The 22,977-nt window shown below is 45.1% G+C and overlaps 1 protein-coding gene across 1 annotated transcript; it reads left to right on the top strand.

Annotated features, from left to right (window-relative positions):
* Positions 1-14,135: 14,135 nt before the first annotated feature.
* On the top strand, positions 14,136-21,475 carry SLC45A4 (solute carrier family 45, member 4; the record flags this gene model as incomplete). Its single annotated transcript, XM_010019930.1, has 6 exons — positions 14,136-14,324; positions 17,252-17,431; positions 17,520-18,595; positions 18,694-18,793; positions 19,764-19,975; positions 21,113-21,475. Coding segments are annotated over 6 exons (2,120 nt in total), but the record flags the coding sequence as incomplete, so codon positions are not given.
* Positions 21,476-22,977: the final 1,502 nt, after the last annotated feature.

Raw genomic sequence — 22,977 nt, 5'->3', positions numbered from 1 at the left:
CTAGTTTGGGCATTAATAGGTGGAAACAAAATGGCTTTTGGCATATGAAGTTTATATAAGGTACCTATAATGTTTATTAGCTAATCTTTGTTTGCATTAGGTCAGCTGGGGTAATTATAGAAGGAGCTGCCTGCACCATTTCCTGACCCTTAAAAGGACTATGCAAATGTGATCCTGGCTGAAAGCTGAAGATCAACTGTCTGGTCAGTAATCCCCGGGAAGATGAAGGTTCTCAGATGGTGTCTGCAGGGCTACACAAGCCAAAAAACACCTTCTTGAGTCACTGTTTTCACATGGCTTCCAAGTGTGTAGCCAAGCGTAAAAATGAGCGCGGAAGAAGATGATTTATGTCAATGTGCAAAGACAAGCTCCTTGTCTTTTACTCTGCTGTACACTGACTGTATTTTCCAATCCACACAACTCGAGGCTGGAAATGAGCTGGTTTCTTTGCTGCTTGCAATTCAGGGGCGCAAATGTTGTGCTGACCATACCCTGCTCAACAAAAGAATACTTCTTTGGCTCCCTTCAAGTCTGTCTGCCTTCCTTCTCCAAGTTCTGTTCCTGGATACCCTGCCCAGATGCCACGCTGGGCTATGTATATGCCAGTCATTTGTTTGGCAGCTTGAGCCAGATCCATCATAATTTTCCTTGGGCTTGGTGGGGTAGGACAGACACAGCAGCGGTAAACTTGGGCTGCAGTGAATGGGAGTTTCATATCTGGGTGATGCTTCCTAGCCCAGAGTTTGCTAGAATGGTATTTTAAAAGTCTTAACCTTGAGCAAGTCCCATAAACTTTGGGATGTCCCAGCCATGCTCTTCCAACCTCTTGCCATAGGTAGGGACACCTTCCACTAGAGCAGGTTGCTCCAAGCCCCTGTGTCCAACCTGGCCTTGAACACTGCCAGGGATGGACCAATCTACAACTGCCTGACAGGAGGATGGAGTGAGGTGGGGTCGGTCTCTGCTCCCAAGGAACAAGTGACAGGACAAGATGAAACGGCCTCAAGCTGCACCAGGGCAGGTTTAGATGGAGATGAGGAACAATTCCTTCCCCAGAGGGTGCTCAGGCATTGGAAGAGGCTGCCCAGGGCAGTGCTGGAGTCACCATCCCTGGAGGTGTTTAAAAGGCATGTAGATGTGGCACTTATGGACATGGTTTAGTGGTGGACTTGGCAAAGCCAGGTTAATGGTTGAACTTGATGACCTTAAAGGACTTTTGCAAACTAAATGATTCTATGATTCACAGCTTCTCTGGGTACCCTGTGCGGGCGCCTCACCACCCTCACAGTAAAGAACTTCTTCCTTAAATCCAACCTCAACTTCCCCTGTTACAGTTTGAACCCATCACCCCCTGTCCTGTCACTCCAGTCCCTGATGAAGGTCCTTCTCCAGCATCCTTGTAGCTCCCTTCAGACCCTGGAAGCTGCTCTGAGGTCTCCACGCAGCTTCTCTTCTCCAGGCTGAACAGCCCCAATGTTCTCAGCCTGTCTCCATACGGGAGGTGCTCCAGCCCCTGCTCGTCCTCGTGGCCTCCTCTGGACTTGCTCCAACAGCTCCATGTCCTTTTTATGTTGAGGACACCAGAACTACACACAGTGCTGCAGGTGGGGTCTCACAAAGAGCCCCCTTATTATCCATACTGAGTATGTCCCCAGAAGGCAAATATGATTTTAATTGAGAAGTTGTTCTCAAGCAGAACAGAGACGTTGTTCAGTTACAAGATTTTTAGGGGGAGGCTGAGGGGCAGCTTACTCAGGGTTGGACACCCAGAGTTACCAGTTCAGGTTTGGCTCTACTTGCAGGCAAAAATAGGTGTTAACAGCAGGTTTTGGTTAAGATTTGATTCTGCTGTGTAAGTAGATGGTCATATTCCAAGGTATTAATGTGTTAATTGCTGCAGCAAAAGCTCCACTGTTGATTAACACAAGAGGCTTGTGAGTTGGTGCTGAAAGATTTGCTTTTGTATAGGTAAGTCTCTTGAGTTTGGGAATTTTAAAGCATGCTTGAGCCGAAGTGCCTTTGTTTGTACATTTGCCAATATTCTGGAAATGGTGATGAAAAACCTTATTGAGCTCTGGATAAAGTGGGATGCTGCATATCTCCAGGCAACACATGTCACAGGAATTGATGTGTAATCTCGCAGTGAGACAGAGCGGTGAAGTGCTGCAGTGTTGTGTAATGAGCACCGAGGCGAAGTGGGGCATCACGTCCACATGATGCTTTTAATTACAGCCCGTAAAGGCAAGGGCAGGATTAGTGTGGCAAAGCAGTGTTATTGATTGCTGCATTCATGTATGTGTCTGTGTGCATTTAGGTGCTTGGGAATGATGGCAAATGGATGCTGGCGTTGTATGTGATCTCCAAGTCCTCCTGTATCTGCAGCTTGCTTATCGGGCCAGCAACAGGAGACAGCGTTTGCAGTCTGGGAGTAAATACACTGACACTGTGATTGTGACCCTGCATTGAGGCTGTCCCAAGCACAAACACAGCCTGGATTGAGAGCACCCTGAGGAGAAGGACTTGGGGGTGTTGGTTGATGGAATCTCCCCATGACCCGGCTTCAGTGTGTGCTTGAGCCGAGAACCCCCCGTGTGCTGGGTGCACCCCCAGAGCGTGAGCAGCAGCTCAGGGAGGGGATCCTGCCCCTCTGCTGTGCTCTGGGGAGACCCCCCCTGCAGCCCTGATCCAGCTCTGGGGAACAGCACAAGAGGGACATGGACTCTAAGTTAGCCTTAGGTGGTTGTATTGATGTCTGTATAGTTGACTCCAACCTGTGTTTTTCTGGGATCGTGAAGAAAGTTCTCAGCTTTTTATCTGATGTAAATACCTTTGTTCTATCCCTAAAACTGCTCCTCCGTGAAGGTTAAGAGGGCATTTTGTTATTACTGCTGGTTCAGCACAGTGGAAGTTGCATCAGATTTAATCTATATTCAAAGTTCTCTCATTAAGCACTGTGATGCAAATTTCTTCGTAGTGTCAAAGTGATCTATTTCTAAACATTGGTTAATATGCAAGAGAAGAAGAAAAGTTAAAACTCAGTTTCCCAAGAGCCAACAAGCACAGCACAGGTAACCTGGAGAATGCCAGTGAATGGGTTTCAACATTCAGTAGGAGCTCTTGGCAATGTTGTGTTTTCTTGCTCTCTCTAGAGCTTTATTACCTGCTGCAGCCTGGAGAAAGCTTGTTTGGCGCTCTCAGTGTTTGGGTATGAACAGATCAGCTTCTGGCTTATTAAACCTGGCACTTGGTACCGGTCTGTGTGTGCCCTGGTATAGGTCTGGTAAGGATGGAATTCTGTGCAACCTATAGGAATTGCTAAGTATTTTTACTATAGTAAAACATCTACAACAGCAGTTAATTCTTCGGTCTTTCCTTGAGCAGGGCATTAGTAGAGGGGTTGGAAGTAGATGATCTTTAAAGTCCCTTCCAACCCAAACTATTCTAGGACTCTGTGTCATATGTGTTGCCTTTGGTTCCTCTTCAGCAGCAAGATGGGTGAATATTCCTCGTACCTCTATATGCAGTTGCTCGATAGAAAAAGCAGTAGAAAACTGGATTGTTACAATGGCACTAAAATAATCTACCTGAATTACAAGAAGTTACTCCTGTGGAAGTAGGTTAGTAGGAGGGTTAGAAACTTTAAATAATTAAAGCTTTATAAGCTTTGCTTGACAGCATTTGTGCTCATGCTAAAAGAAAACCTCTATTTGCCTGCCTGCAGATGGGTGCGTGTGTTCTTTCTTCGATGGCTCAGACTCAGCTGCTCTCAGGCTTTTCTTTCCTCTCTCTCCTTCCACACATACCTCTGGCTCGCCTCTCTTCACATATGCTCCTCTTTCCTGACACAGCACCATAAAACCAGGTTATAAAGCAGGAATTGTCAAGGAAGCCACATAAACCTTTCTACAACTTTGGCAGGGTGGCAAAGAGCAGCAGAGCTTAATGAAACCCCGGTGACTCCCACGGTTGCCAACTATGAGAAGGGGAGGACAGTTGTAGGAGGTTGAGAAGTAATAATTGAGCAGAGACAGCAAATGGGGAAACTGGGTGATGAAATCCTTGAGGAGGCCTGTCACTTCCTTAATTCCATCTTGCACAACAGTTGTTTAACCCAACGTGGTGGCTGCTGGCCTGCTATCACATGGGTCATTTCTAAAGCTACTCAAAAGCAGGATAGCTTTGCCAGAAGGGGATATTACTCTTCTACAGCTTAAAACCACCTCCAGGACTCCATGGGTGAAACACCACACTAATATTTCTGTGCTGATGCTGTTGAAGAGCAAAAGCATTATTTTAGTACCAGTTTAATTGTTGTTCTTTCAACATGTGTGGCTCCAGTCTGGTTTGTAGGCAAGGCATGTACCATTTGTAATAGTTTCCAAATTTTTGGAAGTTGTTTCTGCTGTAAGAGATGGCATCCAGCTACTAAGGAAATTTAAGATGTGGAATACAAGTTTGAAGGAAATGCTGGGCAGTTTTTCCAGCATCTCTAACCTGATTTCATCCTTTTAATATTAATATTTTATATCTCGAATCTATTTCCAGCTTTCATCTAAAATCTTGTCCATCTAACAAGGAGTGACCAAAGTAGAGATGTAGGTCAATTATGAAGGTATGAATCTGCTGTAGAAGTTTTGGGTGTCGCAGCAATGCAGGTAGTGGATCCTCATCCTGGAAGAGGAAGACAGAGAGAGCTCCAGCCCTCTTCCCTGCAAAGCGTCTCTTTGGTCCAGTGGTTTTTTCCTGATGCATTCAGGCTGGGCTGCAGCTGAATTCTGCTGGTGGCTTTGGAAAGGATTTACTGTGTTTTGCTCTTGGATGTCATTCCTTTCAAAGTGCCAGAGAATCACAGAATGCTTTGGGTGGGAAAGGACCTTAAGCTCATCCAGTTCCAACCCCCTGCCACGGGCAGGGACACCTTCCACTAGAGCAGGTTGCTCCAAGCCCCTGTGTCCAACCTGGCCTTGAACACTGCCAGGGATGGGGCAGCCACAGCTTCTCTGGGCACCCTGTGCCAGTGCCTCAGCACCCTCACAGGGAACAGCTTCTGCCTTAGACCTAACCTGAACTTTCCCTGTTCCAGTTTGAACCCATCACCCCTTGTCCTATCGCTCCAGTCCCTGATGAAGGTCCCTCACCAGCATCCTTGTAGCCCCCTTCAGACCCTGGAAGCTGCTCTGAGGTCTCCAGCAGTTTCTCTTCTCCAGGCTGAACAGCCCCAACTTTCTCAGCCTGTCACCATATGGGAGGTGCTCCAGCCCCTGATCATACTCGTGGCCTCCTCTGGACTTAGTCCAACAGCTCCATGTCCTTTATTCTGAGGACGCCAGAGCTGCTTTTTATGTCCTTGTTAATATTCCTATTAATTATTTTTTCTCTTGATTATTGCTCCCCTCAGTGCCAATAACCCCATCCAAATGGAGGAATCCTTCTTTATCCCTCTACTCTTGTATCCCACAACTTAATTCCTCATTTGCACTGAGGAGGCAGCCCTGTCTTCACTTCCTATCATCTAGAGCAGTACTGGACCAACCTCTGTGCACGCATCCCTGCTGCCAAGAGCTAAACAGGAGGGGAAGGGAGAGGACAGGTTTCTTGCAAGTAGGTGATAGTTTGTGCTCCAGAAAAGTATGTTCAGATTGCAGAGTGCACGTACTGCTGCTGTCAGATGTATCTGTGTGCTGACAGCTTGTGAATGTTGCTGGCTAAGCAGAAGAGCTCTTATTTGACAGGCACAAGACGAATGTCAGGATGTGAATTTTACAAGTGGGAACGTATTTTTTTGATATTGCTCCTATTTTATGTGGTGTTTATTGCAATAGGTCATTTCTGAGACACTGAGTGAATAAAGATGCCTGACAACTTGACAGGCCATCATTTCTGCGTAGAAAGTTAGCAGCAATTAAAACCCTCATGGTACTGATTTGGTTCTGAGTTTTACCACCTGTGGTTTTTGCAGCTAAACTGAGCCCTGGGGCTTGGTCAGAGTGACTTCTGAACAAGCACTTCACTTGAGCAAGTGTCACCTTATCATTCAGGCTGGGCAGGCAAAATTTAATGAAGATAAAACTTCTCACATAAAAAATGGAGTCCAGCTATAGGGCTTCATGTCTTAGAATCACAGAATCAACCAGGTTGGAAAAGACCTTTAAGATCATCAAGTCCAGCTGTTACCCCAGCACTGCCAAGGCCACCACTAACCCATGTCACTGAGGGCCTCATCTACACAGTGTGTGAACACTTCCAGGGATGGTGGCTCCAGCACTGCCCTGGGCAGCCTCTTCCAATGCCTTTGGGGAGGAATTGTTCCTCTTCTCCATCTAAACCTCCCCTGGTGCAGCTTGAGGCCGTTTCGTCTTATTCTTGCACTTGTCACTTGGAAGCAGAGACCGACCCCACCTCACTCCATCCTCCTGTCAGGCAGTTGCAGAGAGCGATAAGGTCCCCCCTGAGCCTTCTCTTCTCCAGACTAAACCCCCCAGGTCCCTCAGCCCTTCCCCATCACACTTGTGCTCCAGGCCCTGCACCAGCTCCTTGCCCTTCTCTGGCCCCGCTCCAGCACCTCAATGTCTTCTCACACCAGCAGCATTAGGGGTGTAAATCAGAGGCTCTCTCATCTCATATGATATCAGACTCTGATTTCAAGTAATACTCAAAATCATTGCCTTCTTAAAAGCTTGTACTCCCGCATTTGGAAGCTGCTCAGATCATAGTGATGGGCACCAGGAGGAATTACTGTGCTTTTTCATATCCCTTCTTTGTTAGTCAGACTTGTTATTTCAATCCAGAAGTTAAAAACCGGTTTCTCATGGGTGCAATAAACTCAACAGCAGTTGCTCACTGCAGTGCAGTAGTGCTTGGGCCACCAGTCACACCAGTTCCAGTGCATTGCTCCAACTTATATTGGCTCAGGTGTGGGGGTTTCTGGCAGTTTGGGGTCCCACATGAGCTCTTAGCCATTGGAAGCCCTAAACCTGAGGGGAGATAGCAAGAAGCAGAAGGATTTGTGATTGAAGTTTCGTGCTGATACTGGCACGCAGCTTGACTGCAGTTTCTCTGGGGGCCCCAAATGTTTGGCAACTCTCTTTTTGTTTTAAATATAAGGGAGTGGATATCAAGGTGTATTTATGAACTGATTGCAGCTGCATTCTGAAATCCTCATTCCTCCATAGCTAAAAAGCTTGAGTTCATGGTGGTTTCTCCATTTCTCTTGCAGAGCAGATAGTGGGGCTCTAACTTTTCACAGCTATTTGACAAGCATTGCTACACTCTTTAAAATCACAGTCTAAACAAAGCAGCTTGTAGAAGCAATGCATTCTTAAACAGATCAATGTGGGATATTTTTAACAACACGCAGGGATGAAACCGTGGAATACAAACTGTTTGCAGGGCACGACAGCTTCTTCTGTTGGTTCCGAATTGTGTGTGGTGTTTATTTTCAAGTGTATAAACAAGTCTCTAGGTGATGATTTCTGCCGAATGAAAATAGGAGCTTAGCATCCTATTCCCATATCAGATCTTATTGTTAAGCTTATAAAGAACTATTTTTCCCCCAATAGAACTTATCAAAAAGAGGTTTTGAATAGAAACTGCTGCATGTGACTTAATCTTTCTTCCATGTAACTCGTGACCTCACGCAGCCCTTAGACTGATGGTGACACAGTGAGCATTTCCTGTGAACCGTGAGCACTGCTGGTCCCACTATTGTTGGGCCCTTTTTTTTTGTCTGGGAAAAAACAAACCCTTATTTACTAGAAGCCAGTGTCCTGTTTGTTTGTAGCTGGCTGGGAAATGCCATATTACAAGGGTCTCAGTGGCAAGTCCTCGCTGCTCACAGAAGCTGTTGTTGTGGTTTGCTCTTTTTCTCACTGATTTGTATGAGACTTCGGAGCCTGCCTTGTGACCCGCTCCACATTCAGTTCACAGCACAAATACTAACCTTGTTTATCCAGTATGGGGTTGTTTTTTTCCCCTCCTCGGTGTTTCCTCAGATTAGCTGTCAGTAAAAGGCTAAATAATAATCCCCCAGTTATTATTCCTCCCCCAAGAGGCCACCAGGTTACTTGTCCAAGTTGGCGGAAGGTGGCTCACTTTTAGAGCTGCTGCTACCCAGCAAGGGTGGAAAATTACAGGCAAAATCAAGGAGCAGCATTAAACTGGTAATGGGATGCAGCTGCATTGGCCTTGGAGTCTGGGAGTGAGGCTCAGCAGCCTCTGGAAAAGGCATATGCTGTGTGATATTTCTCTTGGCCATCCCAAATCAGTCCCTGCCTAGTTATAGCCTGTTCCAGGTGGGTATAGCAGCTCTCAGTGTTTGGGGTGTTTCACATTTGGCTGTAAGAGGTTGTGGTGAGGCAGTCATATGGATGAGACGAGCTTCCTGTGCAGTACTGCCTTGAAATCCAGCCACAACCAGCATCCCTGCATCTGTTCTGCACGTCAGAGACTGTTCTGCGGGCTGGGCACATCACTGTGGCCAGCACACGCTGCCTCTTGAGTCCTTGCCACTAGATGGGAGCATCAGAAGGAGCTTCTTGGTGTCCAAATATTCCCTTTATCTCTCCCTTTCTGCTCATTCTGTCATCTCGTCCTGCCTTGGATATCTTCTGAGCTGTCTTCCCATTTTAATATATTGTATAAAATGGTGAAGCTCTGTAGGTATAGCAGCATATACAGAGAAAGGAACAGTTAGGGATATGTAGTTTCTCTCCTCAACTGCCTAGTGCCCTTTGCAGACATCATTTCCATAAAGCTTCATTACTGGAGATCAGTCTTGTGAGACAGCAAAGACTTGGGGAGGGTGTGTTGTTTTATATGTGTTTTATATGTACATATATATATATATATATATACCTGCACACACACATACATACACACAATCTGTTTAAGTATTTCCGTTTTCAGTCTGCTTATTTATTTTGCTTCTACTGCCAAATCAGGCACGCCAGCCCAAATATGCATCTCACATATGCAGACATTCAAGATACTAAAACCAGAACAGCCTCTTTTTAAGGGAAAAAATTATTTTGAGATTGGAGTCTGCCTGGAACTTTCCCATTTATATGAAATGTCTAGTGCTAAAGCAAACCTGCTATTGAAATGGTGAAGGTCCTGTAGATGCTGCCAGTATGAACCACAGAGTAATAGACTGGTTTGGGTTGGAAGGGAGCTTAAAGCTCCTCCAGCTCCAACCCCTGCCATGGGCAGGGACACCTTCCACTAGAGCAGGTTGCTCCAAGCCCCTGTGTCCAACCTGGCCTTGAACACTGCCAGGGATGGGGCAGCCACAGCTTCTCTAGGCACCTTCATGAAGCATGAATTTCATGGAGAACATCTGCAAGGTATGTTTTGAAGTCTTGCTTCATGGGACAGTGGAGGTAGTGCTCAGAGCCTCAGAAAGCTTTCTCCTGGAAGACCCATGGTAGAACGTAGCTGTGAGCTTTCCATAAGTCTGACTTTCAGCAACATGAGAGGTGACAACTGACTCTATACAGAGAGAGAAGGCTCTTCTAGTGACCAGAACTGTTACCTCACAGAGTTTTAGCTGATTGAGTAGACTATGGCTTATCAGTAGGTAAGAAATAAGGTAAGATAGAGAAAGCAAATGCAAAAGGAAGCTTTGAGTAACTAACTTTCCTACCCATTGCTAAAATGATTGCTGTGTTTGCCTGCCCACCAGTGTTCAGGTGAGGAGTCTGCTGCCTGTCAGGCAGGTTCAGGAGGGAATTCTGCTGGCAAATCAACTTTTCCTGTGCTCTCTTAGTTTAGCTTGCATGTGCACCAGCTCCCCACTGGGAATCTCCTCTTAACCCCACTTGGTTTTCCACTCGAGTAACTACAGTTTACAGAAGAGTCATACACTTCACTTAAGAAATGATAACTGGTTTGAATTCTGAATAACTGTATATAAAACACAGATGAGGATTTTATAAACCGAGAGCTTATGCTTGGAATGCAATTTGTAAGAGCCCTGCCATTTGGGTTATGGAAAGTAGTCCTATAGCATGACTTCTCCAGCAAGAGAAAGAGGAGGTTGTGCTCATGTTGATGGTTCCTACCATTATACAATCTGTGGGAACTGCTTGTGTTTCACTTAAAAGTTATCCCTTTCCTGTTTACTTGGAGGAGCACTGAAAGCTTTTTAGAGATTCTTCCATTTCTCTTGGCATTGGGCTATTAATATCTTTATAGATTTTTATCGTGGCCTCTTTTTCTAAAGATAGACACTTGGGTTGCTGAAGAGCAGTTCAATAAAAGGTATCAAAGTGGTTTGTCTAAAGAAGGATCTCCAAACATAATGTTCTTGGGTTTATAAGTGTCCTTTTTGCCCTTCCATAAAAGCCACATCCCAAAAGCTCCATTCTGAAATCACTCGGATTTGTGTCTTCTGCAAAATAAGCCATTTTCAGTGTAAATATTTAGATATAGGCTTTTATTTATAGTATTTAGATGATAGGAAGATCACCCATTGCAGTCAGGGAAAATAAAGCCTCACGAAAGCATTTCCATCTCTCTCTTCTGACTCATGCATGGAAAGATAAAGATTTAAGACTCCTCAATTGTAGGCATGGAACAAGAGGTTGGTTAAAACCCTTTTTTCCTTTCTTTTACTGGCCTGTAAAATCAGAACTAGAATGAAGGCCGGAGTCTGATTTTGAGTTACTACATGCAAAGCTGATCTTCAAAGTACTGAAGTCAGAGTAATGCTGGCAGTAAAGATCACTGGATCTTTTAATAATCTTAGGACATTTTTAATAAGAGTTGATGAAATGAGGCTCTAAAGCATAATAAATACCCATCTTTCCAATTCAGAAATACGCAGGTTTTACAGGTAAAGGAAAAATGTTTGTAAACAGGGTGTTGTTGTCTGCAGAACTCGTTCTGAATCATCGTTTTAAATGGATTAAGTGTTTCCAGAACTTTCTTGGTTCAAATCTGTAGACACCACAGAGAAACGCTGTTGTAGACTGGGGACAAAGGGGTGGTCAGAAGGACAGAGGGACAGTGAGCTGTGCAGGCCCCATGTCCCTGGATATACAATCTGAGTGTCTCTCTTGTACAAGCGTTTCCTCATTGTTTCTACTCATAGTCTCCATTAAAATAACTTGTTTGTCTCAATGGAAGTTGGAATATTATTGGAAGATTCTCTTAACTGGGCCCATTTTACTCACATCTGTCTCTCTGAGGTTGTTTATTCGTGTAAGAGAGGATGGTGCTTGTCATTCTAGTAACAGAAAAGGACTGTATGATTTATTGCAGAGCCTTCCCAATGTCTCACAAGTGTTTGCTGATGGATGAGCTCGACTGAGATGTCCCAGCTCATAATTCACAAGTCACAACATAACTCAGCAAAGAGATGCCTGTTCTCAGCATACAGCCCTCTTGCAGTGACGTGACATCAAGTTGTTTCAGATGTTGGTGATCACTACAACAAGGAAAGATCAGTGACATTGGTTAAGCTCTAGCTTCTGCCTTCGTTTAGAACAGATTGGCTGCAGTGATTTGGCATCACACAACAGCAATCTCCAGCATGTAGCTGCGGCTCCACAGGATGGCTTTGTGGAGGCAAAATGGGATGAGTATTTACACATTGCCTTTCTTTTGTACCCTGCAGGAAAATCATTCTCCCTAAATGCATCATAACCTGTCAAACGTTTAGTTTTGCTTCTCTTGAACTAAATATTTCCTCTTTCCCATCAATTTCTTTTAAGCAGGCCCCTTGATCCATGTGCCAGCTCAGGCACTGAGCAGTGTTAGTGTCCTGGAGCAGGTGAGGTGCCAGTTAAATGCACACTGCCCAACCTTCTTGTGGGTTTGGGAGGGATGTTGAACTTGGTGAGGTTCACGTTAAAACACAGGGAGATGGAGGTTTTCCTGCACTTTTATTTGGATTACTGGCTTGCTGATTGTACCTATGATTAGGATAGTGCTTGTTAAAGAAGCTGGGTGTTGAGGTCTGGAGGAACGGTGTGAACAACCATGGCTTCTTCAACAAGGGCATTAAACCTAATAACCCCTGCTGTTAAGTATGTCTCAGCTAGAACTTCCGTGTCAGCCAAGACATAACCTAACAGTTGGAAAAACTAAGCAGGAGGTAGTGGTTTGAACCATGATGTGAACAGTCCTTTCCTAGAAATCTACACCCTACCTCAAAGGGAGTCATCAGTCAGTAGTTACGTGGTAAGTGCTGATGTATTATGTTGGCCCTTGGCACAGGCCTTCAGCTGCTTCTGACAAGTAAAGGTGGCCTAACCATGATGCCGCTTTGTGGGCACTGTGTTCATGGGCATATTTGGTCCAAAAAACACAGGTCAGGCAGGTTCAGAAGAGGCAAATCTCTTCCAATAACTCTGTACTCAGTAAGGCTGTCACCATTAGCTTGTTCATGGAATCATAGAATGGTTTTGGTTGGAAGGGTCCTTAAAGATAATCTAGTTCCATTGAGTCACATCACACAGACCTTGCCTTTATACCTGAATTGTGAATCCTGATGATTAAATTCATTACTTATGGCATAAAAATAGGTTTTTTTCCTATAACATGATCTCTGCATCACCGCAGAGCACACAACAGTCTTGGGAAAATCTTTTTTATCAGTGTTGTTAGTCAAGATTTGATGATACTTTAAACAGCAGGAGATTAGACTTCCAAATTTGCAGCAGAGGCTATTTTGGGCAGGGATTGGTATAATACTGCTTGGTAATGGATGCTTACGTGTGCCGAACAGGGAGCACAAGGTACAGGTTGATCTCGCCAGCAAAGGTCGGATTCTGTTCACACCAAACACAGGTTTGAATACTAAATGCTTTTCCTTCCTGGGGTGAAGACACTGGGCTTTTCAGTCTTGGCATCAGTTGGACTGCAAGAAATGGATTGTTTTGGTTTTAATGCTTTACAAAGAAGCATGTCAGAGTGGTTACCTGGCCTGTGCTGATAAACCGAGAGGAGATCCCGAAGGACACGAGTGGAGCTGCTCTTCTGGGCCAGGCTGCCATCTGCAGGCCACTGCTCTCCATGCTGCAGAGGTGTGGAGCAGGCTTTGGGGGTTTCTTTCCTTCTCCCGAAGTTGTTATTGTTAAAATATGATTGTCAAAATGTTAAATTATTATTGTTAAAGTATATATTAAAAACGACTTGTTACAAGTTGTTTTTTTCTAGTTATACTAGATATATAACTAGTTATAAATATATCTATTTATAACTAGAAATATATAACTAGATTTTCTAGTTATATATATACAGTTCTATATATATAACTAGATTTTCTAATTATATATTTCTAGGTAAATACCATGTAATAAATCCAATTTATCTCCATCTGATCCTATGAACAGTCACCTCACATCTGGGAAAAAAACCCCAAGGATAGCAGGGATAAATAAGCCTCATTAGATTTCTCTAGAGGTTAATAATGTGCTTTTCTTTTATCATCTGTTGTTCAATTCTATAAGTAAACATTTTTGTGCTTTAGAAAGGGGTCATTTCATCTGACACTCTCAGTCCATTAATCTTTATGGTGGTGGTTTTAGATGAACAGAACCACTGCAATACTCAACTCCTGTTGAATAGTAGAAGTTTGGTGGAGAATGGGGTTATGTGTATGTGAGTACCAAGTGCTGAAGGCTTTCCAAGCATCCCAAAGACCCAAAGGTTTTATAGTCCACAAGTAGATAGAGGATGCAACAAAGCCGTTTGGTTTCTAATACAGCCCATTTTGGCTGCTGGTACTTCACAGAGGTCACCCCTACCCAAAAGAAGCCCCCATCAAAAGAAATGCAACACGCTCAGTACAGTTCAGCAGATTTTGGTCAGTAGCAGCTAATGTAGATTCATGGTTCCACTGTTAGACATATCACTGATTGTATTAAGTTGTATTTCAGTAGCTTAAATATACCTATTGTTACCTTCTTATTGCCCAGGTATTTGAAAGATTAATAGTCTGTGCTTTCCTCAGCTGTTAATTTTTACCTGTTGATAAGAAATCTTAACTGAGGGGTTCATTTGTGAGAGAATTTACTGTAGGTAAATGACTGATCAATTTACCGTTTTCAGAGGTACAACAGAATCTCATGTCTGAAGTGAAACGTTACCTAACCTTAAAATAACCTTAAAATCCTGTTTTGTCTTTCTTTTAGGTCTTCCTGAACAATACTACAGCCTCACTTGGTTCCTCAGCCCCATCCTGGGCTTGATCTTCACTCCGCTTATAGGTTCGGCCAGTGACCGCTGCACGCTGAGCTGGGGCCGCCGGCGGCCTTTCATTCTTGCTCTCTGCATTGGTGTCCTCTTTGGAGTTGCACTTTTCCTTAATGGTTCTGTAATAGGTAAATAATGAGGAAATCACCTGCATGTATCTCCTGCTGACATACCTGCTGCCAAATTTTGATGTAGGAAGTAAAGATAACGCTCTGCAGTTGATTTAACCTGTGTTTAGGGTTAAAATCATTAGGAATCACTGCATTTGAGCTGTCCGCCTTGCCTGGGTTTATCCTTACTCTAAAGTTTGGGTGCTGTGCTGAGGCTTGTGCAGTCGTGGCTGTAACTAGTAATACAGTGTTGTTAATACAGTGGTTGCCAGCATAATGTTTGCAGTCGCTGAGACGAATTTGGTCGATCTTTGACATGGGAAAATTGTAGCAACCTGTTCACAGGGAAATGTTTCCTGTTGTGATCCATTTTCCCTTTAATGCATATCTGGCAACACATCCTGTTTCCAGCATTATTTCAGAAATTATCTTTTCACTTTTTCTGGTGCTTTTCTTAGAGCTGGTATTGAAACAGTCCAGAGCACAGTTAATATTTGTTTATCAAAAAACCATGTGGGAAAATGATTTTTCCTGAGCCCCCATCAAAGCTGGTAAAAATAGTTTCCCTTGAACGTAGTTTACTACAGAACTTAATCTCCAATCTCTTTGTAAATTTAGTGTAGGAGAGGTGACAGCAAGTACATTTGGGGAACTGTTTACATCATGGTTGGACTGATGCAAATGAAAGGAACTTAGCACCTAATAATATCCTCTTGGCTCTCTTTTTTTGGGAGTTAGATGCAGCTCCATTGTCAAAAACTTGTACTAATTGAGGGAAACAAGTGGAACATTACCTTGGCTCAGCGTGTGAGCTTTTTAAAGCCAGGTTTTGGATGCCATATGATGGGGTTTAGTTCTCTGCAGTGGACAGACTGTTCAGATGAATGACGTTTAATTTATGCTGCTTTAATTTCCCCCAGTAATAGATATTATTTGAATTGCGCTCATATGGTATCAGTTGTACTGTGGTGATGTGTCTCCAAGACTTACTCCTCCCCCTCCAGATGTATGCAAGATGTTAAACTGCATTATGAGATTTTAATTGATAGGAAGCTCTTACTTCCACACAGTAGTTTAGGTCAGTAGCCATTGGTGCTGCCAAGCAAACCTCATACGCAGTTTATAGGCTTATTTGGAAGTATCTCACCTTGTAAGAAATCAGCCCAAAATACTGCCTGCGACTTCTCTCTAACGTCTTGTTGCTCAGTAATACAGTCTGTGCATGGCTTTCCAGAAAACCTGTGCTTTCCAGGTACTCCAGTGGTACTCCTGTGCCATGAAACCTCTTTGAAACACAGAGGGTGTTGCAGCACACTGCAAAAGTGAGCTGAGTGCTTTGTGCATCTGTTCTTGGGATGTGGTTGTGGTAGGTTCTGAAGGAAAACCCTCTTCTGAAGAGCACTTTAAACACTGCTGTGCCTCTCCCAAGGGAGTCTGGAGTGAACTGAAGTGATAGCTGTTCTATGTTCTTCTTTAGATCTTTTCCATATTAGAAGATCAAGGTTTGCCACTAACATTCAATTTTATAGACTCACAGAATGGTTTGGGTTGGAAGGGGCCTTAAAGATCATCCAGTTTCAACCCCCTGCCACAGGCAGGGACACCTCACACTAGAGCAGCATTTACATCAGCATAAGATAGCACGTGAGCTACTATTTAAAGCAGATGCACAACATGATGAATCAGTATAAGTCTGTCTTTAATTGAAGTTTTGAAATGGTGACTTGTGTCACTTTTTGGAGAGAAATAGTATTGCTTATCCATCTCCCAAAAGGGTTTGCAGGAAGAGGCCTCATTTGTAACCAGATTTTCCTCTAGAGGAGCCCCGTATGCTCTCATTGTCCGTGTTCTTCCCGTTTTATGTTCACACTTTCCTATCCTTTCTCTCCAAGTTGTTGCAATCCTAATGTCAGTTTGGGTCTGCAGGAGATGCTATAAAAACTGAGGCGGCCCTTGTAGTATGAGGTGGCCTTTTTCCATAACCTGGCCTTTGGCAATAGGAGTCATAGAGATGGGAACGAGGAGCAGAAGAGCATCCTGAAAAAGAGGTTTGCTCATCCTAATAGTAGTAGAACCATGTCCCAGGAGAACAGCAGTGGATTGATCTTATTCAACCCTTGTTCTCTCCACTATATACACTGTTCAGGTTTCCAACAAATCTAAAGCACTGACACCACTGGTGTTTCCCCTGTAACGTTCAACCAAGCGTGGAACACACACGAACTTCCTCAGCATTCAGAGGCCTTGGTATAGATGAGGATTGAATATGAAGGAATCAGCTCTTGAGATGTAGCTGATTTTTGGTGGCTCAGCCACTTCATCTCTTTCCACACTCATTTTCATCAGTTACACTAATGGTTTTATCAGTCCTGCATGTGTAACTTCTAAATCTCCCTGATCCAAGTAATTCACGCTCTTGTCAGTGGTTTATTTCATGACAAATTCCCCAGCTATGTACTAATGCTGCCTTTCTACTCGGTAGACAAAAAGCATTTCATCCCCTGCTATCACCAGAAGCCAGCTGATGCTCTTTGCAGTGCAAAATCCCTTCATCTTGCTTCAGCCTTGAAAGTTTGGCTTATAAAAGTGATCTGGAAAATATGAATAAGCAAAGAGAGAGGTGAAGGGGTTAAAATACATTTATCCCGGCGTAGTGCAGCCGTTGCCTATTGGGCACCGAGGCAGGAAGGCTGTGGATAGCCATTGACAGAGATACTTTTAAAACAACATATTGCAGAACAAATGTTAGTCCTTAGTAAAAACATAATCTTTGTCCCAGACCTTCCATGAAGCTGTGCCAAAGAGCTGAAATTGCCATTTTACTCCATAAAGGAGTGTTTCCAGGGAGCATGTTGGCCACCTTTCTCTTAAGGAGTTAAGGTTACTCTTCGTGGTTCTCCCTTTTTGGGCCACCATGCTCAGATCCCTCTTGTGTTCCTCCTCAGGTCTGGCTATCGGCGACGTCCCGGACAAGCAGCCCATTGGAATAGTTCTCACAGTGCTTGGTGTTGTGGTGTTGGACTTCTGCGCCGATGCAACAGAAGGGCCAATTCGGGCCTATTTGTTGGATGTGGTGGACAGTGAAGAGCAAGACATGGCCCTTAACATCCATGCGTTTTCAGCTGGTATGGAGTTGGTTGATGTGGTTTTTGCTACTGTCAAGTCTTCCTGATGGTCAAGTTGTGACTGAATTGATTGTTTTCTCTTCCACAGGTCTTGGAGGAGCGATTGGTTATATGTTAGGAGGGTTGGACTGGACACAGACCTTCTTGGGTGATATTTTTAAATCCCAACAGCAAGTCCTTTTCTTCTTCGCAGCCATTATTTTCTCTGTCTCCGTTGCTCTCCACCTTTTTAGCATTGAAGAAGAGCAATATAACCCTCAGCAGGACAGGATTGATGAAGAAGGAGACACCCTTTCCAGTGTCAAGCTCAGTGGTAGTCTCCCCCCTGTGAACCGACTGAATGTAATTAGTGAGGAAGAGCCGTATGGAGCCTCCATGTTCCACGATGAGGTTCAGTCAGAGCATGATCTCAACATGGAGTTCCTTGAGGTGAACATTGTGAGAAGCAAGAGTGACTCTGTTCTGCACATGCCCGATGCTACATTGGAAATTGAATCAGAGCTGCTGTTTCTGCACGACATCGAGCCCTCCATTTTTCAGGATGGTTCATATCCAAACACTCCCCACAACACAAGCCAAGAGACCATGAAGTCCAAACTCAACCACCTCTCTGCTTTCCTCAGGGACAGTGAGAAAGAGGAGGACATGTTGCTTGATAATCGGTTGAACGACGATAAAGTCCCAAACATCAACGGCTCCCTACCAAAAGAGTTCCTCAACGGACACGCGCGGATAGGCATGAAGCAATCCAGCACGTCGAACTCCATGCGGCGGCGGCGGCACATGTTCTACCGTCAACCATCGTACACCTTCTCCTACTACGGCAAGATAGGCTCCCACCGCTACCGCTTCCGTCGCGCCAACGCCATCGTCCTCATCAAGTCCTCCCGCAGCATGAACGACATCTACGACATGCAGAAGTGGCAGCGCCAGAGGTGCAGGCACAGGAACCAGAGCGGCACGACGAACTCGAGCGGAGACACGGAGAGCGAGGAGGGGGAGACCGAAACCACCGTCAGGCTCTTGTGGTTGTCCATGCTAAAGATGCCAAAGGAGCTGCTGAGACTGTGCGTCTGTCACCTCTTAACTTGGTTTTCCATCATTGCTGAAGCTGTGTTCTATACAGATTTCATGGGACAGGTCATCTTTCAGGGCGATCCAAAGGTAAGAGAGCACTTACCACTGGCAAAACTGCTTGTAGTTACTCACTTCTGAGATGTTCTTGTTACAGGAAAATGGGTTTGTGCTTCTGTTTGCTGCAGGCCCCTTCTAACTCGACTGAGTTACACGCCTACAATGCTGGAGTTCAGATGGGATGCTGGGGACTGGTAATTTATGCTGCTACTGCTGCTGTATGTTCAGGTAAGAGGCTGCACAGTCAGGCAGTGGAATTCACCTCACTTCCACTCAGAAGGGAAAAAAGAGTTTTGCTTCAGTTACCATCAGCCTCCTTTGGGGTGAAGGATATTTTGGAAAATACATGGTCATAAGGGGAGGGGGTGCTTTAAGAATCAGTGTTTTAAAATCCCTCCAAATGTAGAGGTGGGAATATGAACAGATGGGTTAAGTGGCATAAAGCAGGAAATGCTATCAAAGGATGTTGGATGGCATTTAGCTAGTCATCAGGAGACTGAAATGATGCCTGTGAGAAGATTCAAGCATATGTGAGAGGGGTTTTGCAAAGCCTGTTTTTAAAATCCAAGTTATAAATGCCTGTTTTGGAAAGTCTTTCATGCTCTCTAGTAACATAAACCAACTACAGACAGTTTGGGCTTGGAATACAGACTCCAAACCTGAGAGCTTTGCCAGAGTCTGCCTTTTGCAGCACATTGCAGGCACGTCCCCACCACAGAGCAGCATGGTGGCGACTGCCTCTGTGTTGAGACATGTCCAGGTTCAGGTGGGCAGCTTGTTTCTGAGCACAAACTGAAACGCGTGGCTATAAACGTCAATTACCTGCTTGCTTTGTTTAGGAGAGGTGTTTGCATTAGAAACAGAATCTCCCCTGTGCTCAGGGTGTATCTGCACCGATAAAAGTTCATAAATAGGTAAAATTACTGAATGGACTGAGTGGACCATGATGTGTTTGACTCCGAAAGCATTTTGTTCTGCTTCAGACTTGTAGGCAAGGCTCTGAGCTCATTTATTCCCTAGTTTCTGAAGGGGCAAGATGTGCTTTTCCCAGTGAGGGCTGAGCTATGCTGCTAAGACAAGCCATATATGCAGTGAGCATCCAAGCCCTGAACAGCACATTGACCTGTCCTGGCCACATCAGTGCCATAGAGCTTCACTGAGTAAACTGATTTTAATGTTTTACTCTTCATCTCCACAGCCTTGTTGCAGAAATACTTGGACAACTACGACCTTAGTATAAAAGTGATCTACATCCTGGGCACGCTGGGTTTCTGTGTTGGCACTGCAGTGATGGCTATCTTCCCCAACGTGTATGTCACCATGATAATGATCAGCACTATGGGAATAGTCTCCATGAGCATCTCCTACTGCCCCTATGCGCTTCTGGGACAATACCATGATATCAAACAGGTACGTGGAGTATTGTCAAGGCTCTGTCCAACCTGGCCTTGAACACTGCCAGGGATGGAGCATTCACCACTTCCTCGGGCCCCCTGTGCCAGCGCCTCAGCCCCCTCCAGGCAAGAACTTCTGCCTTATCTCCAACCTGAACTTCCCCTGTTTCAGTTTGAACCCGTCACCCCTTGTCCTATCACTGCAGTCCCTGATGAAGGTCCCTCTCCAGCATCCTTGTAGCCCCCTTCAGACACTGGAAGCTGCTCTGAGGTCTCCACCAGCTTCTCTTCCCCAGGCTGAACAGCCCCAATGTTCTCAGCCTATCTCCATACAGGAGGTTCTCCAGCTCCTGCTCATCCTCGTGGCCTCCTCTGGACTTGCTCCACCAGCTCCATGTCCTTCTGATGTTGAGGACACCAGAGCTGTACACACAGTGCTTCAGAAGGGGTCTCACAACAGCAGAGCAGAGGGGGTAGAATCACCTTCAACCAAAGAAGGAGAGCTGCTACTTCAGTCAGATGCTGTTAGCATCAAGTTGACCCAGTGGGGTCATGATTGCTGAACCCTGTGCTGAGGTGTAAGAGGATTTGGGTGCATGTGGTAGATGAAGAGAGATGAACTAGTTATTGGAGTGTTTGTTGTATACCTAGATGTTACTACTGTTCCTGATGTGTTACGTTAGCATTGCTCAGGTTTTTTACAGTCTTAGATATTGAGGTGAATCTGGAAATGCAGCTGTAAGTTTGGGGAGATAGAAGGTAAACTGAAACAAGGACACATTTATTTTCCACTCGTTAGCTCTGTTCCATTGGATTACAGATTACAGGAGGGGCATTTATTTACCATGGTTCTGCATTTGGATCAGGATTCCTTTTTATAATCATGAAATGCATTTCCACCAACTGTTTAATGTAAATTCTTTTAACAAAACCTAATCTTGAAGCCAGTTGATGCTAGTAGTGCCCTAGTAAATACCTGCCTCTTGGTGCAAGACGAGGAGGCCACTGCTAAGTAGACTAGGAGGCTGCTGCTCTGGACTGTGTGATGCACAAGGATGGCACAAAGTTGACCCCTTGAGGAGGATTCTAGTGTTCAGATACTGGGTTTAATGCGTTGTTTTCCCTCCTAACCACGTTTCTTGTCTTCTTCCAGTACATCCACCACAGTCCTGGGAACTCCAAGCGTGGCTTCGGCATAGACTGCGCCATTCTGTCCTGTCAGGTTTACATCTCCCAGATCCTCGTGGCCTCCGCGCTCGGCGGCGTGGTGGACGTAGTCGGCACGGTCAGAGTCATTCCCGTGGTGGCTTCGGTGGGATCCTTCCTGGGGTTTTTGACAGCCACCTTCTTAGTGATTTACCCTGAAGTCAACGAAGAGCCAAAGGAAGAGCAGAAGGGACTCGACCCTCCAAAGCCAACCGAGGCCAACGGCACGAGCACCGCGAAGCCGCCCGTGCTGAAGCTCACTCGCAAGGGAGACGCCGCGGCGGGGCTGGAGGGCGAGTCAGCCGTGTGAGGCTGCTCCTCCACCACGTTCCAGGTGCAGGATTGAGGACTTGGGGTCGGGATTTTCTTTTCCAGGAGAACAAATTCGGGTCTTCACTACTCGTAGCTAAAAAGAAAAGGCAGTTTTGTGCAAACATGTAAATGAAATCCTGTAGTCCTTCACCTAGGTTTGGCGCCGTGGCTGTGACGCCGATTGCTTTCTCTGCAGCTTAGAAACGTCATCCCCGACCACTTTTTTATTAAGGATACATTTAGATTTCGAGTAAGTTTTATTAACCTGCATGAGACTCACAGTGTATACAATTAGCTGTTAGGAAAACATGAAGTTTTCAGCTGGTTTTAACTGAAAATGGAAGCTCTCTTGACTTAGTCTCTTGCTGCTTTTTTTGTCTGACCATTTCAGATTTCACTCGTGTGACAGCTCAATCAAAACGCTTTGACATCTCGATCCATTTCTTTCCATGAGCATGGTATTATCTGTCTGACAGCGACAGTTCTTTAAGGTTCATTTTAGACTTCCTGGGTTTTATTAGTGCAATGACTAAGAATAGGTTTCTTTGCTGTTATTTTCAAGCAAAACAAAAGCAATTACTGCAGTTTCTAAGAAACTGCTGCGAATCCTTTAGTCACACTGTTGAACAACAGCTCCCAGGTCTGCTGCTTGACAGGAGAGGCTGATGCTGAGTGCTTGATATCAACTGTAGATGGAGGGAGCAGCAGCTGGGAGAGGTGACCAGCACTCACAGGTTCGTACCACAAGTGCTGCATTTTATGAATGTCGTTGGAAAATGCTGTGACAATGTTGAGCTGGGGGGTTGTGTGCTGGTGAACTTGGCATTTAAACCTGATCATCTCTGGAGGAAGCTGCCACAGAGAAAGGGCATCTCTGGGGTCAGCTTCATGGGAGGGGCCATGTGGATTCTCTTTCGTAGGGAAATGAAGTCATTGCTTAATTGCACTTTGATCCTTTAACCTCCTGGCTGGGAGCACAGCAGCCAAGGTAAAGGCACGGTGTCAGTACAAGGTAAACCCGAGGCCTACCTCCGTCACGTTATAGCATAGTCTGGGTGTATCAAAATCTGTGTCAGAAACAGTTTTTAGGCCTTAAAATCCAGTCCATGTGTTGCTGTTCCCGTCCCTGTGTTGGAGGAATTGCAGGCTGGAGCTCTTCCGCGATGTTGCGGGTGGAGCCCCTTCCGAGCTGCCGCCCCAGTGTCATCGGCGCAACCTCCGCGTCCCCTTCCTTGATTCAGGACGTAGCCGCAGTGCAGAGACGTTTGTTCTGGGAAGAGTTTGAAAGAGTTGTGCAAATCTGGTTCCAAATAGCTCTTGGATCACCAGCAGCGTGTCCCAGCCACAGCTCAGTGATCCAGCAGCCATCTAAAGCAACTTCAGGAACCAAACTTCCATTTGCTGTCTTCTGAGCAGCATTTGGGATGCTGTTTTTACTCATTTCCACATGCTCCCACGGGCTGCACTCAATCCATGTGCTTAAACAGACAAATCTCAGCT

Source organism: Nestor notabilis, unplaced genomic scaffold, assembly GCF_000696875.1.
Source record: "Nestor notabilis isolate BGI_N333 unplaced genomic scaffold, ASM69687v1 scaffold3478, whole genome shotgun sequence".
NCBI classification, from domain to species: Eukaryota; Metazoa; Chordata; class Aves; order Psittaciformes; family Psittacidae; genus Nestor; species Nestor notabilis.
The sequence above is the reverse complement of the archived record's forward strand: the minus strand, read 5'-3'. Positions and strand labels throughout refer to the sequence as shown.